Source organism: Oncorhynchus mykiss, chromosome 8 (assembly GCF_013265735.2).
Source record: "Oncorhynchus mykiss isolate Arlee chromosome 8, USDA_OmykA_1.1, whole genome shotgun sequence".
Classification (NCBI taxonomy): domain Eukaryota; kingdom Metazoa; phylum Chordata; class Actinopteri; order Salmoniformes; family Salmonidae; genus Oncorhynchus; species Oncorhynchus mykiss.
The window spans coordinates 83,954,144-83,971,996 of record NC_048572.1 but is presented as its reverse complement, the minus strand read 5'-3'; the positions used below and the strand labels follow the sequence as shown (position 1 = coordinate 83,971,996).

Sequence of the window (17,853 nt, the reverse complement as noted above, 5' to 3'; positions counted from 1 at the left end):
GCACAACAGATTGAAGTCAAGAGGGGTTTCTTTGCCATGGGTTCCCAAATACGAACGGAGCAACAGACGACACCCATATCGTCATAAAAGCTCCATCCCAAAATGAGTTCAACTCTTGTCAACAGAAAATACTTCCACTCTTAATGTGCAGGTGATGCGGGAAAAACACTACATGACCAAAAGTATGTGGACACCTGCTCATCAAACATCTCATTCCAAAATCATGGAGTTGGTCCCCCCCTTTGCTGCTATAACAGCCTCAACTCTTCTGGGAAGGCTTTCCACTAGGGGACATATTTCCGTTCAGCCACAAGAGCATTAGTGAGGTCAGGCACTGATGTTGGCGATTAGGCCTGGCTCGCAGTCGGTGTTCCAATTCATTCCAAAGGTGTTCAATGTGGTTGACGTCAGGGCTCTTTGCAAGCCAGTCAAGTTCTTCCACACTGATCTCAACAAACTGTTTCTGTATGGACCTTGATTTGTGCACGGGAGCATGTCAATGTGTGTCTATGGAGATTGCATGGCTGTGTGCTCGAAATAGCCAAATCCACTAATCTGAAGACGGTGTCCACATACGCTGCTGAATGTGGTGGCTAGCTGGCCAGGTGGAACGCACGTTCATTCTGTTGAGGAGGGGTGGCTTATTGGTGAGGATGGATGGCTTATTGGTGAGGATGAATGGCTTATTGGTGAGGATGGATGGCTTATTGGTGAGGATGGATGGCTTATTGGTGAGGATGGATGGCTTATTGGTGAGGATGGATGGCTTATTGGTGATGATGGATGGATGGCTTATTGGTGAGGATGGATGGCTTATTGGTGAGGATGGATGGCTTATTGGTGAGGATGGATGGCTTATTGGTGATGATGGATGGCTTATTGGTGAGGATGGATGGCTTATTGGTGAGGATGGATGGCTTATTGGTGAGGATGGATGGCTTATTGGTGAGGATGAATGGCTTATTGGTGAGGATGGATGGCTTATTGGTGAGGATGGATGGCTTATTGGTGAGGATGGATGGATTATTGGTGAGGATGGATGGATTATTGGTGAGGATGGATGGCTTATTGGTGAGGATGGATGGCTTATTGGTGAGGATGGATGGCTTATTGGTGAGGATGGATGGCTTATTGGTGAGGATGGATGGCTTATTGGTGAGGATGGATGGCTTATTGGTGAGGATGGATGGATTATTGGTGAGGATGGATGGCTTATTGGTGAGGATGGATGGATGGCTTATTGGTGAGGATGAATGGATTATTGGTGAGGATGGATGGCTTATTGGTGAGGATGGATGGCTTATTGGTGAGGATGGATGGCTTATTGGTGAGGATGGATGGCTTATTGGTGAGGATGGATGGATGGCTTATTGGTGAGGATGGATGGCTTATTGGTGAGGATGGATGGCTTATTGGTGAGGATGGATGGCTTATTGGTGAGGATGGATGGATTATTGGTGAGGATGGATGGATTATTGGTGAGGATGGATGGCTTATTGGTGAGGATGGATGGCTTATTGGTGAGGATGGATGGCTTATTGGTGAGGATGGATGGATTATTGGTGAGGATGGATGGCTTATTGGTGATGATGGATGGATGGCTTATTGGTGAGGATGGATGGATGGCTTATTGGTGATGATGGATGGATGGCTTATTGGTGAGGATGGATGGCTTATTGGTGAGGATGGATGGCTTATTGGTGAGGATGGATGGATTATTGGTGAGGATGGATGGCTTATTGGTGAGGATGGATGGCTTATTGGTGAGGATGAATGGCTTATTGGTGAGGATGGATGGCTTATTGGTGAGGATGGATGGCTTATTGGTGAGGATGAATGGATTATTGGTGAGGATGGATGGCTTATTGGTGAGGATGGATGGCTTATTGGTGAGGATGGATGGATTATTGGTGAGGATGGATGGATTATTGGTGAGGATGGATGGCTTATTGGTGAGGATGGATGGCTTATTGGTGAGGATGGATGGCTTATTGGTGAGGATGGATGGCTTATTGGTGAGGATGGATGGCTTATTGGTGAGGATGGATGGATTATTGGTGAGGATGGATGGCTTATTGGTGAGGATGGATGGCTTATTGGTGAGGATGGATGGCTTATTGGTGAGGATGGATGGCTTATTGGTGAGGATGGATGGATTATTGGTGAGGATGGATGGCTTATTGGTGAGGATGGATGGATTATTGGTGAGGATGGATGGATTATTGGTGAGGATGGATGGCTTATTGGTGAGGATGGATGGCTTATTGGTGAGGATGGATGGCTTATTGGTGAGGATGGATGGATTATTGGTGAGGATGGATGGCTTATTGGTGAGGATGGATGGATTATTGGTGAGGATGGATGGATTATTGGTGAGGATGGATGGATTATTGGTCTTCTCTTTGGAGCTGTGTTTTCATTTTTACTGGTCAAGCCACAACTGAGCGAGCCAAATAAAACCTTTAGGTTGAACTCAATCTCTGACAGTAGCAACTCTATTTCAGTCTGAGAAAAGAAAAACAAACTTAGCTTTGTTAGGTTGTTGTCTTTCATGGTACAGTGTTGTATATCCCCACAGGCTTTAAAGGGATGATTTTGACCATATATGGTTAATTAGGTGCATTTCTAAATGCAAAAAGCCAAGGTCTTGTACAAGCACTGAGGCTGAGAACAATTGGTATTTATCAATGGTTATCTCCTACCGGTGTGCATGCTCGTAGGATTGTTGGATAAATCACACTTTTTCTATGCATACCAACATTTAAAAAATCTATTCGGAAGTATTTTAGAATGGTTTCTACACAATATTGATAAATGAGGCCCCAGAGCTGCTAGGGCTATCATGGCTGCTAGGGCCATCAGGGCTGCTAGGGCCATCAGGGCTGCTAGGGCCATCAGGGCTGCTAGGGCCATCAGGGCTGCTAGGGCCATCAGGGCTGCTAGGGCCATCAGGGCTGCTAGGACCATCAGGGCTGCTTGGGCCATCAGGGCTGCTAGGGCCATCAGGGCTGCTAGGGCCATCAGGGCTGCTAGGGCCATCAGGGCTGCTAGGGCCATCAGGGCTGCTAGGACCATCAGGGCTGCTTGGGACATCAGGGTTGTTTGAGAAATCAGGGTTAATAGGGGCATAGGGTTGCTAGGGACATCAGGGATATTAGGGCCATGAGGGTTGTTAGGTCCATCAAGGCCATCAGGGTTGCTAGAGCCATCATGGTTGCTAGGATCATAGGGTTGCTAGGGACATCAGCGTTGCTAGGGCCATAGGGTTAGCTATGTAGTGGGGCACTGTGGACCATGTTGATCATTACTTTATCTATCCACAATGCACTGCACATGTTTATCCCCTGGTCATGTATCCCTCCTCTATCCATCTATCCCTCCTCTATCCCCTGGTCATGTATCCCTCCTCTATCCATCTATCCCTCCTCTATCCCTGGTCATCTATCCATGTATCCCTCCTCTATCCCCTGGTTAGGTATCCCTCCTCTATCCCTGGTCATGTATCTCTCCTCTATCCCCTGGTCAGGTATCCCTCCTCTATCCCTGGTCATGTATCCCTCCTCTATCCCTGGTCATGTATCCCTCCTCTATCCCTGGTCATGTATCCCTCCTCTATCCCTGGTCATGTATCCCTCCTCTATCCCTGGTCATGTATCCCTCCTCTATCCCTGGTCATGTATCCCTCCTCTATCCCTGGTCATGTATCCCTCCTCTATCCCTGGTCATGTATCCCTCCTCTATCCCCTGGTCATCTATCCCTCCTCTATCCCCTGGTCATGTATCCCTCCTCTATCCCTGGTCATGTATCCCTCCTCTATCCCTGGTCATGTATCCCTCCTCTATCCCCTGGTCATCTATCCCTCCTCTATCCCCTGGTCATGTATCCCTCCTCTATCCCTGGTCATGTATCTCTCCTCTATCCCCTGGTCATGTATCCCTCCTCTATCCCCTGGTCATGTATCCCTCCTCTATCCCCTGGTCATGTATCCCTCCTCTATCCCTGGTCATGTATCTCTCCTCTATCCCCTGGTCATGTATCCCTCCTCTATCCCCTGGTCATGTATCCCTCCTCTATCCCCTGGTCATCTATCCATGTATCCCTCCTCTATCCCTGGTCATGTATCCCTCCTCTATCCCCTGGTCATGTATCTCTCCTCTATCCCCTGGTCATGTATCCCTCCTCTATCCCCTGGTCAGGTATCCCTCCTCTATCCCCTGGTCATCTATCCCTCCTCTATCCCTGGTCATCTATCCATCTATCCCTCCTCTATCCCCTGGTCATGTATCCCTCCTCTATCCCTGGTCATGTATCCCTCCTCTATCCCCTGGTCATCTATCCCTCCTCTATCCCTGGTCATCTATCCATCTATCCCTCCTCTATCCCCTGGTCATGTATCCCTCCTCTATCCCTGGTCATGTATCCCTCCTCTATCCCCTGGTCAGGTATCCCTCCTCTATCCCTGGTCATGTATCCCTCCTCTATCCCTGGTCATGTATCCCTCCTCTATCCCCTGGTCATGTATCCCTCCTCTATCCCTGGTCATGTATCCCTCCTCTATCCCCTGGTCATGTATCCCTCCTCTATCCCTGGTCATGTATCCCTCCTCTATCCCCTGGTCATGTATCCCTCCTCTATCCCTGGTCATGTATCCCTCCTCTATCCCCTGGTCAGGTATCCCTCCTCTATCCCCTGGTCATCTATCCCTCCTCTATCCCTGGTCATCTATCCATCTATCCCTCCTCTATCCCCTGGTCCTGTATCCCTCCTCTATCCCTGGCCATGTATCCCTCCTCTATCCATGTATCCCTCCTCTATCCATGTATCCCTCCTCTATCCCTGGTCATGTATCACTCCTCTATCACTGGTCAGGTATCCCTCCTCTATCCCTGGTCATGTATCCCTCCTCTATCCAGGTATCCCTCCTCTATCCAGGTATCCCTCCTCTATCCAGGTATCCCTCCTCTATCCAGGTGTCCCTCCTCTATCCAGGTATCCCTCCTCTATCCAGGTGTCCCTCCTCTATCCAGGTATCCCTCCTCTATCCAGGTGTCCCTCCTCTATCCAGGTATCCCTCCTCTATCCAGGTGTCCCTCCTCTATCCAGGTATCCCTCCTCTATCCAGGTATCCCTCCTCTATCCAGGTATCCCTCCTCTATCCAGGTGTCCCTCCTCTATCCAGGTATCCCTCCTCTATCCAGGTGTCCCTCCTCTATCCAGGTATCCCTCCTCTATCCAGGTGTCCCTCCTCTATCCAGGTATCCCTCCTCTATCCAGGTGTCCCTCCTCTATCCAGGTATCCCTCCTCTATCCAGGTATCCCTCCTCTATCCAGGTGTCCCTCCTCTATCCAGGTGTCCCTCCTCTATCCAGGTATCCCTCCTCTATCCAGGTGTCTCACTGAGAGACGTTAAAGCATTTCACCATGTCACTGGATTTAGTTAGAAGTTCGGTACAAAAAAAAATAGCAAAATGTCCTAAACGTTGATGACTTTTTGCAAATCCAATCCGTTTTCCATGTTGATTTAATGTCATCGCATTGATTTTTTTTGTGGTTGGGTAGAGGGTAGCTATCCCGGTGGGGAGTAGGGAGGGAGCCCTGGAGGGAGCCCTGGAGGGAGCCCTGGAGGAGAGGAAGAATCAGAACACAATTTGGTCACGTGGAAAGGATTCACAGGCCTTAAGACATATGGAGGACTATGGCGACTTCCTGTAACTATTAACATTGGCACCGACTATATCACACCCATGCGGAGAACCATGTACATTCACAAGCTGGCGAATAACCAACGTTCCACCAAAAGGCCACAGATAACTGACCAGTTCCATCAGCTGTAAATCTGGTGAGGAATATTCTACTGAATCTCTACTGTATCGTATGGAGAGTCATTCAGATCAATTATCTGACAGCAGGTTTCCCATTTTTTTTTTCTCTTTTTTCTTTTTTTTTTTTTTTTTCATATACTGTGTCTGAAATGGCACCCTGTTCTCTAATATAGCACATTGCTTTTGACCTGACCCCTATAGGTCATAGTCAAAAGTTGTGCACTGTATAGGGGACAGGGTGCTATTTCAGACACAACCATCTTGAGAGGATTTGACTCATCGGATTTGAATATTATCATAATTACCAGGGCTTTTATTTTGATTATTCTATTCTGTATTTTTAATTCGTTTTGTGAATATTCATGTGAGATCATAGCCGGATCAATCTGCTGATTAGGTGAGGTCATCATTACGACTCGGACACCAGTGGTTAAATGGTAAAGGCTAGTAGTACAGCTTAAAACAAGTCTTCGTACACACACACACACACACACACACACACAAACACAGGCACGGGTGCGTGCACACACACACACACACACACAAACACAGGCACGGGTGCGTGCACACACACACACACACACACACAGGCACGGGGGAGCACACACACACAGGCACGGGGGAGCACACACACACAGGCACGGGGGAGCACACACACACACAGCACACATATTATAAATACTTTATCTGAATCCACAAATCATACTCGAGAAGGATTTCCAAGGTCTTTGTATGCATGGACAGAGAAACCATCAAATATCCAGGCTACCCATAATACACACCGACACCGAGAGTGGTAAAACAGCTTAATGAAGTGGTTGTTTTTTTTTGCTGAGGGCTATAACAGTAGTGTAATGTTTACCTGTCTGTGTCGGGGCCTCTACATCTCTCGCTCCTCCTGTTATGTGTTCTAGACGATTTACACTGGAGCCTGTCGCGTCACCTCGCTCACTGTATCATTCATTACATCAGTGCTGCCAATGCTTAAAGGAAAACTCTACCCAAAAACGATATTTTGGTATTCGTTTCATTGGTCCAAAAACTTTCCAAAAGATTCGTTTTGGGGTGGAATTTCCCTTTAAATAGATAGACAATCATACAGACGGACATGTTTTTCCAGTGACATTTCACCTGAAAGAACAACTAAGATTATCGCACTGCACAGCACCAATGGCTTCTTCTTAGACGGACAGTGTGTGGGGGAAAAACGTCATGCCGCATTTCATTTTTATGGGACTTCCTACGCTAGGCTAATGTCTGTGTTCAAAAGATAATTGCCATCTTTCTCATTCCCCCCGCATCCATTTGTGCTGTATCAGTTTCCGTCTCGTCTTTGAACTCCCATGTTGTTATTTTGCATTTCCACTAAGCCGCTGTGTGGCCTTCAGAAAGCATGACTCATCATTGCAATGCAAAACGCCAACCAAGCAGCAACAGTAGCAACTAGCAAAAACAAAAACAAAATGGCCACCTATAGAGAACCACATCCTGCAAGGTCAAGAGTCAAAGAGGCTCCTTATCCTTCATCACACAGCCCACACAGTATAATGCATTCCTCTCTCTCTCTCTCTCTCTCTCTCTCTCTCTCTAATGTACCTCAGCCTACTGTTATTGCTTTAGGAGGGAGGATTTAATTGTGTACCTATTGGCCATGGCGATAACTCATCTCCTCTATGCAATGAATGGTTGTATAAGGACGATCTCAATGGCGCATGTTTATTCACGGTAGTCCGTGAGGGCGAGAGAGAACAGTTAGAGACCCAGCTTTTACAACTGGAGGAAAGAAATGACAGTGATGTGAAAAAGTACCCAATTGTCATACATGAGTAAAAGTAAAGACGCCTTAATAGAAAATGACTCAAGTAAAAGTCACCCAGTAAAATACTACTTGAGTAAAAGTCTAAAAGTAGCCTGATTTTAAAATGTACTTGAGTACAGTGGTGGAAAAAGTACCCAATTGTCATACTTGAGAAAAAGATATACATCAGAGTGTATTATTTTAAGTCTGCTTAGCAGGGAAATTGTATGGGAGTAAAAAGGAAATATTTTATTTAGGAATGTAGTTGAGTAAAAGTCAAACAAAATATAAATAGTCAGAAAGTTAAGTACAGATAGCACATAAAACGACTTAAGTAGTACTTAAAAGTATTTATTTTACCAAAGTACGTTATACCACTGAGAAAGAGACTGACTGTCAAGGATCTTCTTGTTGGGAACACACGGTTCAGTCTTTAGTACAACATCTGAATGAATAAGCAGACACAGAGTTTCAGGGCGTAGGGTTGAAAAAGATCAACCCACTTGGTTAATTAACGCTAATACACAAAGCTATGGAGCAGCCTTCGGCGGTCTGGATGGCTGTGTTGGAGCCTGCAGATGGAGACCGGACACACAATTCAACGTCTGAATGAATATGCAGCTCGGAGAGATTCAGAGGGTTGGAATGGTCCAAGAGAACGACTTCACTGACGTACCTGGTTAAATAATGGCAATACATAGAGAAGTGGTAGCAGCCTTTCAGACGGTGGCACACAACATCTGAACGTACATTTTAAATAAGATTTAACACGTGTCTTGGTGACACTAGTATGGTTTCATAACTCCTATACCTCAGCCTGAGGTATTTCACAAGGACCTTTCCACTGTAAACTTGGCTGCTTGGCTGTTAATTGGTGTTTAGCGGTCATTGAGTTATTTCATTGCTCTAAACAACTTATATCTCACTGAAACACATTTCCTCCGGGTTGTAGTATACAAAGCCTTCCGCTTTCAGAAAATTACGCAAATTATGTTCTGAATCTGTCTGCAAAATCGTAATCCAACTTTCTTGGAAACCGGAGGCTTGTATGTATTTTGGTTCCAGGAACGGTTGTGACTGAGGAAAACATGAGTGATTTTAATCTGGTTCTTATTTATTTCAGTTCAGTTCAGGGCTCAGACACAAACCAATCATCAAACAGCTTGACTCCTTACGTTTCCCGGAGTTGACTTTCAGGGTGACGCTCAATGAAGCGCAACAGCGCCATCTAGCAGACCGTTTGTGGAATTGCTGCATGTGTCAGCAATTCCACAAACGGTCTCCTAGGTGGCGCTATTGCGCTGCATTGCTTTTTTTTTCTCACTTTACTCGAGCAGAGGTCTACGTCGCAAAAAACACAGCAATTTAGTATTGATCAGCCATTAAAGCACTAGAAGGCAGATGAGTAAGATATGCTGATACCAAAGCACTGTGTGCAGTCTCTCTATCTTTATCCCTCTTACTGACAGTTGTGGCTGCTTCATGTGATGTATTGTTGTCCTCTACCTTCTTGCCCTTTGTGCTGTTGTCTGTGACCAATAATGTTTTGTACCCTGTTTTGTGCTGCTACCATGTTGTGCTGCTACCATGTTGTGTTGCTACCATGCTGTGTTCTATATTTGTATTTAATTTATTAGTATCTCTATTCCCAGCCCCCGTCCCCACAGGAGGCCTTTTGACTTGCCTAGTTAAATAAAGATTAAATAAAGTAAATGAAAAGATATCCTGACACTGACCACAAGCAGGCCTAGCTCATGAGGACCTGCTCAACAGTAGGGTTAGAACCAAAACCTGCACACACAGAGCTCCCCAGGAGAAGGGCCAGCCCTGCTTAAGGCTACACAATGAAAGTGAATGTGTTCCCACTGTCCAGATACTCCATTAACTTCATCAACGCTCCAACAAGATCTGGGACAGATATATATATAACCACCATATATCTCCCTCTCTCTCCCTCCCTCAGTGCACCGCCCATCTCTCTCTCTCTCCCTCAGTGAACACCCATCTCTCTCCCTCCCTCAGTGAACACCCATCTCTCTCCCTCCCTCAGTGAACCCCCACTTCTTTCTCTCTCCCTCGTTCCCCCTCAGTGAACCCCCATCTCTCCCTCCCCCTCAGTGAACCCCCATCTCTCCCTCCCCGTCAGTGAACCCCCATCTCTCCCTCCCCCTCAGTGAACCCCCATCTCTCCCTCCCCTTCAGTGAACCCCCATCTCTCTCCCCCTCCCTCCCTCAGTGAACCCCCATCTCTCCCTCCCCTTCAGTGAACCCCCATCTCTCCCTCCCTCTCAGTGAACCCCCATCTCTCCCTCCCCCTCAGTGAACCCCCATCTCTCCCTCCCCCTCAGTGAACCCCCATCTCTCTCCCCCTCCCTCCCTCTGTGAACCCCCATCTCTCCCTCCCCCTCAGTGAACCCCCATCTCTCTCCCCCTCCCTCCCTCAGTGAACCCCCATCTCTCCCTCCCCTTCAGTGAACCCCCATCTCTCCCTCCTCCTCAGTGAACCCCCATCTCTCCCTCCCCCTCAGTGAACCCCCATCTCTCCCTCCCCCTCAGTGAACCCCCATCTCTCCCTCCCCCTCAGTGAACCCCCATCTCTCCCTCCCCCTCAGTGAACCCTCATCCCTCCCTCCCCCTCAGTGAACCCCCATCTCTCCCTCCCCCTCAGTGAACCCCCATCTCTCCCTCCCCCTCAGTGAACCCCCATCTCTCCCTCCCCCTCAGTGAACCCTCATCCCTCCCTCCCCCTCAGTGAACCCCCATCTCTCCCTCCCCCTCAGTGAACCCCCATCTCTCCCTCCCCCTCAGTGAACCCCCATCTCTCCCTCCCCCTCAGTGAACCCTCATCCCTCCCTCCCCCTCAGTGAACCCCCATCTCTCCCTCCCCCTCAGTGAACCCCCATCTCTCCCTCCCCCTCAGTGAACCCTCATCCCTCCCTCCCCCTCAGTGAACCCCCATCTCTCCCTCCCCCTCAGTGAACCCTCATCCCTCCCTCCCCCTCAGTGAACCCCCATCTCTCCCTCCCCCTCAGTGAACCCCCATCTATCCCTCCCCCTCAGTGAACCCTCATCCCTCCCTCCCCCTCAGTGAACCCCCATCTCTCCCTCCCCCTTAGTGAACCCCCATCTCTCCCTCCCCCTCAGTGAACCCCATCTCTCCCTCCCCCTCAGTGAACCCCCATCTCTCCCTCCCCCTCAGTGAACCCCCATCTCTCCCTCCCCCTTAGTGAACCCCCATCTCTCCCTCCCCCTCAGTGAACCCCCATCTCTCCCTCCCCCTCAGTGAACCCCCATCTCTCCCTCCCCCTCAGTGAACCCCCATCTCTCCCTCCCCTTCAGTGAACCCCCATCTATCCCTCCCCCTCAGTGAACCCCCATCTCTCCCTCCCCCTCAGTGAACCCCCATCTCTCCCTCCCCCTCAGTGAACCCCCATCTCTCCCTAGCCAAAATGAGCACATTTTGTTTTTGTGACAGAAGGATGTCCTCCATCCAGGTGCTGTCTCCTTTATAAACTCCATGGCAGCAGCTGCATGGTGTCCAGTGTGAGCGTGTGTCACCGTCATTACTAATTTATCCCATCTTTCCATACAGAGTCCTGACAAGCCACCTTTGCCACTTGTTCACTCGATATACCCAACATATCGGGTTCCTCCACCAAGATCCTATTCCAGTTTCTCCCACCTCTGCCATCATCCCAGGGCTGTGGTGACAGGACTTTGCTCTTGTTTTTCTACTTATTTGTATTGTCATTGGCTTTGTAATCCTATTTGAAGTGTGACAACAACAACATGACTTTTAGGATGGATATACTCTTTTATTTACTGTTGGTTGTCGGCAAGGCTGTTTCTAAGAAAGGTGAGCTTTTTCCATTTAATATATATATAACATTTGCCTCAGCAAATTCAGTTACAACGCTCACAGAGCCTTCGGGAAGTATTCAGACCTCTTAACTTTTTCACATTCTTTTTTTTTTACATTACAGCCTTATTCGAAAATAGATTTTTTTAAAAAATATATAATATATATATATATATATATATATCAGCAATCGACACAATATACCCCATAATGACAAAGCGAAAAACATGTTTTAAAAAAAAAAAACATCTTTGCAAATGTGTTACAAATTAAAACCAGAAATACCTTATTTACATAAGTATTCAGATCCTTTGCTATGAGACTCGAAATTGATCTCAGATGCATCCTGTTTCCATTGATCGTCCTTGAGATGTTTCTACAACTTGATTGGAGTCCTCCTGTGGTAAATTCAATTGATTGGACATGATTTGGAAAGGCACACACCTGTCTATATAAGGTCCCACATTTGACATTGCATGTCAGAGCAAAAACCAAGCCATGAGGTCAAAGGAATTGTCTGTAGAGCTCCGAGACAGGGTTGTGTCGAGGCACAGATCTGGGGAAGGTTACCAAAAACATTTATGCAGCATTGAAGGTCTCCCTCGGGGGAGAAGGGCCTTAGTCGGGGAGGTGACCAAGAACACGATGGTCACTGTGACAGAGCTCTATAGTTCCTCTGTGGAGATGGGAGAACCTTCCAGAAGGACAGCCATCTCTGCTGCACTCCACCAATCAGGCCTTTATGGTAGAGTGGCCAGACAGAAGCCACTCCTCAGTAAATGGCGCTTGACAGCCCGCTTGGAGTTTGCCAAAAGGCAACCAAAGACGCTCAGACCATGAGAAACAAGATTCTCTGGTCTGATGAAACCAAGATTGAACTCTTTAGCCTGAATGCCAAGCGTCAAGTCTAGAAGAAACCTGGCATGATCCCTACGGTGAAGCATGGTGGCGGCAGCATCATGCTGTGGGGATATTTTTCAGCGACAGGGACTGGGAGACCAGTCAGGATTGTGGCAAAGATGAACAGAGCAAAGTACAGAGAGATCATTGATGAAAACCTTTGGGACACATCTCTGAATGTCCTTTAGTGGCCCCGCCAGAGCCCGGACTTGAACCCGATTTGAACATTTCTGGAGAGACCTGAAAATAGCTGTGCAGCAACGCTCCCCATCCAACCTGACAGAGCTTGAGAGGATCAGCAGAGATGAATGGGAGAAACTCCCCAAATACAGGTGTTCGAAGCTTGTAGTGTCATACCCAAGAAGACTTGAGGCTGTAATCGCTGCCAAAGGTGCTTCAACAATGTTCTGAGTAAAGGGTCTGAATACTTATGTAAATGTGATTTTTTTTTTTTTGAGATTTTGAAAAATGTATAAAAACCTGTTTTTCTTTTGTCATTATGGGGTATTGTGATGTCATTATGGGGTATTGTGATGTCATTATGGGGTATTGTGATGTCATTATGGGGTATTGTGTGTAGATGGATGAGGGGAAAATATTATTTAAATCCATTTTAGAATACGGTTGTAACGTAACAATGTGGAAAAAGTCAAGGGGTCTGAATACTTTCTGAATGCACTGTATATGTGTGTTGTAAGTAACTGTTACTAATGTGTAAATTATAAACTAATACATAACAGTAAACTAATTACAAAACCCTCAGTCTACACTATATATAAAAAAATATATAATCTATAAAACTACACCTTTTACTCATCTAACTTATATTTCACCAAGGGGTGAAATGTGGTGGGATCCTCTCTGCCTCTTCCGGCAACATCTCCAGCCCCAACTACCCAGGTCAGTACCCGTACAACATGGAGTGTGTGTGGCTGATTGTAGTGGCCGAGGGGTCCTCCGTCCTGCTCACCTTCCACGACTTTGAGTTGGAGTATCACGTCACCTGCTCCTATGACCACATCAAGATCTATAACGGTGTATCCGAGGATGAGGGGAACCTACTGGGGACGTTCTGTGGTGTCATGTCCCCTCCTCAGTTCACCTCCTCCTGGAATGTGATGTCGATCATTTTCCACTCCGATCGTCATGTGACTCACAGAGGGTTCTCTGTGAGCTACAGGAAAGGTGAGCTTTTACTTTCTCACACAGGATAACCAAAGCCATTGATATGCATGTATGGCTTTGCTGAGTACAGCCACTCAAACCTCACAGTACCCACAACTAGGAACAAGACAAGGTCTTGAGTAGTTGAATCAGGTGTTTTAACTTAGAGCTGGGCTGGAACAGAATCCTGCACACCCTGTCTCTCTCTCTCTCTCTCTCCCACCAGACATGTGTGGTGGGGTCCTAACCGGTCTGTCTGGCATCATCTCCAGCCCCGGCTACAGTCCAGATACCCAGTACAGCAACAACGCCGACTGTTCCTGGACGGTCCATGTATCCAACCGCAGCGTGGTCAGTCTGGTCTTCCTCGACTTCCAGGTACGTTCTCTAACATGTAAAGACAATCGATGCATCCCAAATGGTACCCAATTTAATCAATATAGTTCACTACTTTGGGCCAGAGCCCGGGCACTATATGGGGAATAAGGAGCCAATTGGGATGCACATACTGGAAGTTTCTAAGTATCCCGACTGGGTCATAAATATGACAAAATAAAAATGTAATTCATTCCCTCCAGCTGGAGAACAACGAGGGCTGTAACTTTGACTTCGTGGCTCTCTTCGACGGCCCCACCATCACTCACAGACACCTGGGGAACTACTGTGGAGGGGAGACACCTCCTAAAATTGTTACTACCTCCAACCAGCTGCTGGTGGTGTTCAAGTCTGACTTCAACATCGGGGGACGAGGGTTCAAGGCTTACTACTACTCAGGTAGGTAGGAAGCTGGGAGTCGTATACTATAGGTTTACAGATCACTAAATCACTCCCTCGTGACTAAAATCACTCCCTCGTGACTAAAATCACTCCCTCGTGACTAAAATCACTCCCTCGTGGCTAAAATCACTCCCGCGTGGCTAAAATCACTCCTGCGTGGCAAAAAAAATCACTCACGCGTGGCTAAATCACTCCCTCGTGGCTAAATCACTCCTGTGTGGCTAAATCACTCCCTCGTGGCTGTCCTGTACTATACTGAGGTACACGGGGAGGGATTAAACTGTCCTGTACTATACTGAGGCCCACGGGGAGGGATTAAACTGTCCTGTACTATACTGAGGTTCACAGGGAGGGATTAAACTGTCCTGTACTATACTGAGGTCCACGGGGAGGGATTAAACTGTCCTGTACTATACTGAGGTCCACAGGGAGGGATTAAACTGTCCTGTACTATACCGAGGCCCACGGGGAGGGATTAAACTGTCCTGTACTATACTGAAGTCCACGGGGAGGGATTAAACTGTCCTGTACTATACTGAGGCCCACGGGGAGGGATTAAACTGTCCTGTACTATACTGAGGTCCACGGGGAGGGATTAAACTGTCCTGTACTATACTGAGGTCCACGGGGAGGGATTAAACTGTCCTGTACTATACTGAGGTCCACGGGGAGGGATTAAACTGTCCTGTACTATACTGAGGTCCACGGGGAGGGATTAAACTGTCCTGTACTATACTGAGGTCCACGGAGAGGGATTAAACTGTCCTGTACTATACTGAGGTCCACGGGGAGGGATTAAACTGTCCTGTACTATACTGAGGTCCACGGGGAGGGATTAAACTGTCCTGTACTATACTGAGGTCCACGGGGAGGGATTAAACTGTCCTGTACTATACTGAGGTCCACGGGGAGGGATTAAACTGTCCTGTACTATACTGAGGTCCACGGGGAGGGATTAAACTGTCCTGTACTATACTGAGGTCCACGGGGAGGGATTAAACTGTCCTGTACTATACTGAGGTCCACAGGGAGGGATTAAACTGTCCTGTACTATACTGAGGTCCACGGAGAGGGATTAAACTGTCCTGTACTATACTGAGGTCCACGGGGAGGGATTAAACTGTCCTGTACTATACTGAGGTCCACGGGGAGGGATTAAACTGTCCTGTACTATACTGAGGTCCACGGGGAGGGATTAAACTGTCCTGTACTATACTGAGGTCCACGGAGAGGGATTAAACTGTCCGGTACTATACGGAGGTCCACGGAGAGGGATTAAACTGTCCTGTACTATACTGAAGTCCACGGGGAGGGATTAAACTGTCCTGTACTATACCGAGGCCCACAGGGAGGGATTAAACTGTCCTGTACTATACTGAGGTCCACGGGGAGGGATTAAACTGTCCTGTACTATACTGAAGTCCATGGGGAGGGATTAAACTGCACATTCACTGACACCAGGACTGTATTCGGTAGGGAGAAAATGTTTTGAAACAGGAAGGTACTAGCAACACATTTTTTGTTACATTTTGGCTACTGTGTGACCTACTTAAGACAACCCTGTTTTGCCTCGTATGTCCATCTGTCTGACAGGTGAATGCCAGCAGGTGCTGTCTGTACCAAGTGCAAATTTCACCAGCCCCCACTACCCTAACATCTACCCAAACAACATCAACTGTCACTGGATCATCAACCTGGCCGGGGGCTACCGCATCAAACTGTTCTTCAACGCTATGGAGCTTGAGGACAGGAACAGCCTATCAGACGAGTGTGACTATGACTCTGTAGCAGTGCATGATGGGAGCAGGGAGACAGCCCCGTTGCTAGGGCGATGGTGTGGCTCGGAACAACCCGGGTCTTTGATCTCTAAGAGCAACAACATGCTGGTGGTCCTCAGTACAGACAGGAATTATGCTTATAAAGGGTTCTCTGCTTCCTATGTTGGAGGTGAGTCTGAACTGAAGCACGGCTGGCCGAAAGCTATCCAAACTATCAAGTTTATACTTGTTTAAATCATTCAAGAGACAAATGCAATTACAAACGTGTGTGTGTTCGTGCTTGTGTTACGTCTCCACCTCAATCCCAGTGGTACCAGTTAACATCAGCTGTACGAGGACAGAGTTTACCATCCACATCGCCCAGCAGTCACTGCCTGGGCTGGAACGTGAGAGTATCTATCTGGGGGACCGCTCATGTCCCGCCCAGCTGACACCTACCACCTATAAGATACTGGCACGTTTTGAAAAATGTGGCACTGCAGGCCAGGTAACTAACTACCCACTGGTTGATTCAAATTGTTTCCATTTTAATTCAATTGCATTGAGCCAACGTGGAATAGACGTTGAATTGTCATCTGTGCCTAGTGGGTAGAGACTGGCATGATGATGACGTCAGTTTATAGCGGTTAAAATTTTTCTTCTTAATTTGTCAATTTTATTGAAGCAACAAGACAGTGTGTAAGGGAATTAAGGATACTAGAGGATGTGACAAAATAGCAGTGGGACCGGGATTTGATCCCACACGGTCACAAGCATATGTTGTCTGTTTGTTGTCCATCTGTATAACCCTGACCCTTAACCTCTAACCCCTAACCAGCCACGGCGTAACATCACCATGCTGGTGAACACGCTCTACATCGACTTCTCCGACGGGAAGGGGAGGAGCATCCAGGAGTACGAGGTACAGTGCGACGCCCAGCGCAAGATGGCCACCATTCACATCGTCTCAGCCGAGGAGCGCCAGAGGATGAACGAGCTGGCCCGACGCCAAGCAGAGGGGTCTGGGGGAGGGGGAGGGAAGGAGGCAGACCCAGAGCCTCACGACCCCAGTGATATAGTGTTTATTAGCATCTGTGTGCTGGCTGTTGTACTGATGGTGATCGCTGTAATCTGGCTGGTACTGCTTTAGTAGAGATGGGGGTACGAGGAGGGAGAAGAGGGCAGAGGTGGGCGACGCAGTCTGTGAGCCAGGACACGTTGAGGTTTATAATGAAAACTGACAGATATATTTTTGTAATAAAATGTCTATATTGCTCATTTCAATTGTATCAAAACAATTATTTAATATTGTCGCCACTCTTGGCATTCATAACGACATTCAATAAAAACACAGGCAGAGATCAACATTTGATTTACTTCAATATATAAAATCTAAGATGAATACAAAACAGCTCAATTAAAAGAGGTAGGCCTAATTCATACGATTAATAACCGTGTGCTCCAACTGTCTTTCACCATTTTATAAAAAGGCACCAGTCCAGTATTTGCCAGAATGTCCCAGGTTTCCAGACAGGTGTTCGGGGCTAAGTGGCCAGCTATATATATATATATATATATATATATATATATACAGTACCAGTCAAACGTTTGGACACTACTCATTCAAAAGGTTATTCTTAATTTTTTACTATTTTCTACATTGTAGAATAATATTGAAGACTTCAAAAGCATGAAATAACACATTGAATCATGTAGTAACCAAAAAAGGTGTTAAATATAAGATTCTTCAAAGTAGCCACCCTTTGCCTTGGTGA

The 17,853-nt window shown here is 47.1% G+C and overlaps 1 protein-coding gene across 1 annotated transcript; it reads left to right on the top strand.

Annotated features, from left to right (window-relative positions):
- Positions 1 to 13,213: 13,213 nt before the first annotated feature.
- Positions 13,214 to 17,757, top strand: cdcp2 (CUB domain containing protein 2; the record flags this gene model as incomplete). Its single annotated transcript, XM_021614304.2, has 6 exons — positions 13,214 to 13,565; positions 13,771 to 13,922; positions 14,123 to 14,318; positions 15,915 to 16,268; positions 16,408 to 16,586; positions 16,917 to 17,757. Coding segments are annotated over 6 exons (1,545 nt in total), but the record flags the coding sequence as incomplete, so codon positions are not given.
- Positions 17,758 to 17,853: the final 96 nt, after the last annotated feature.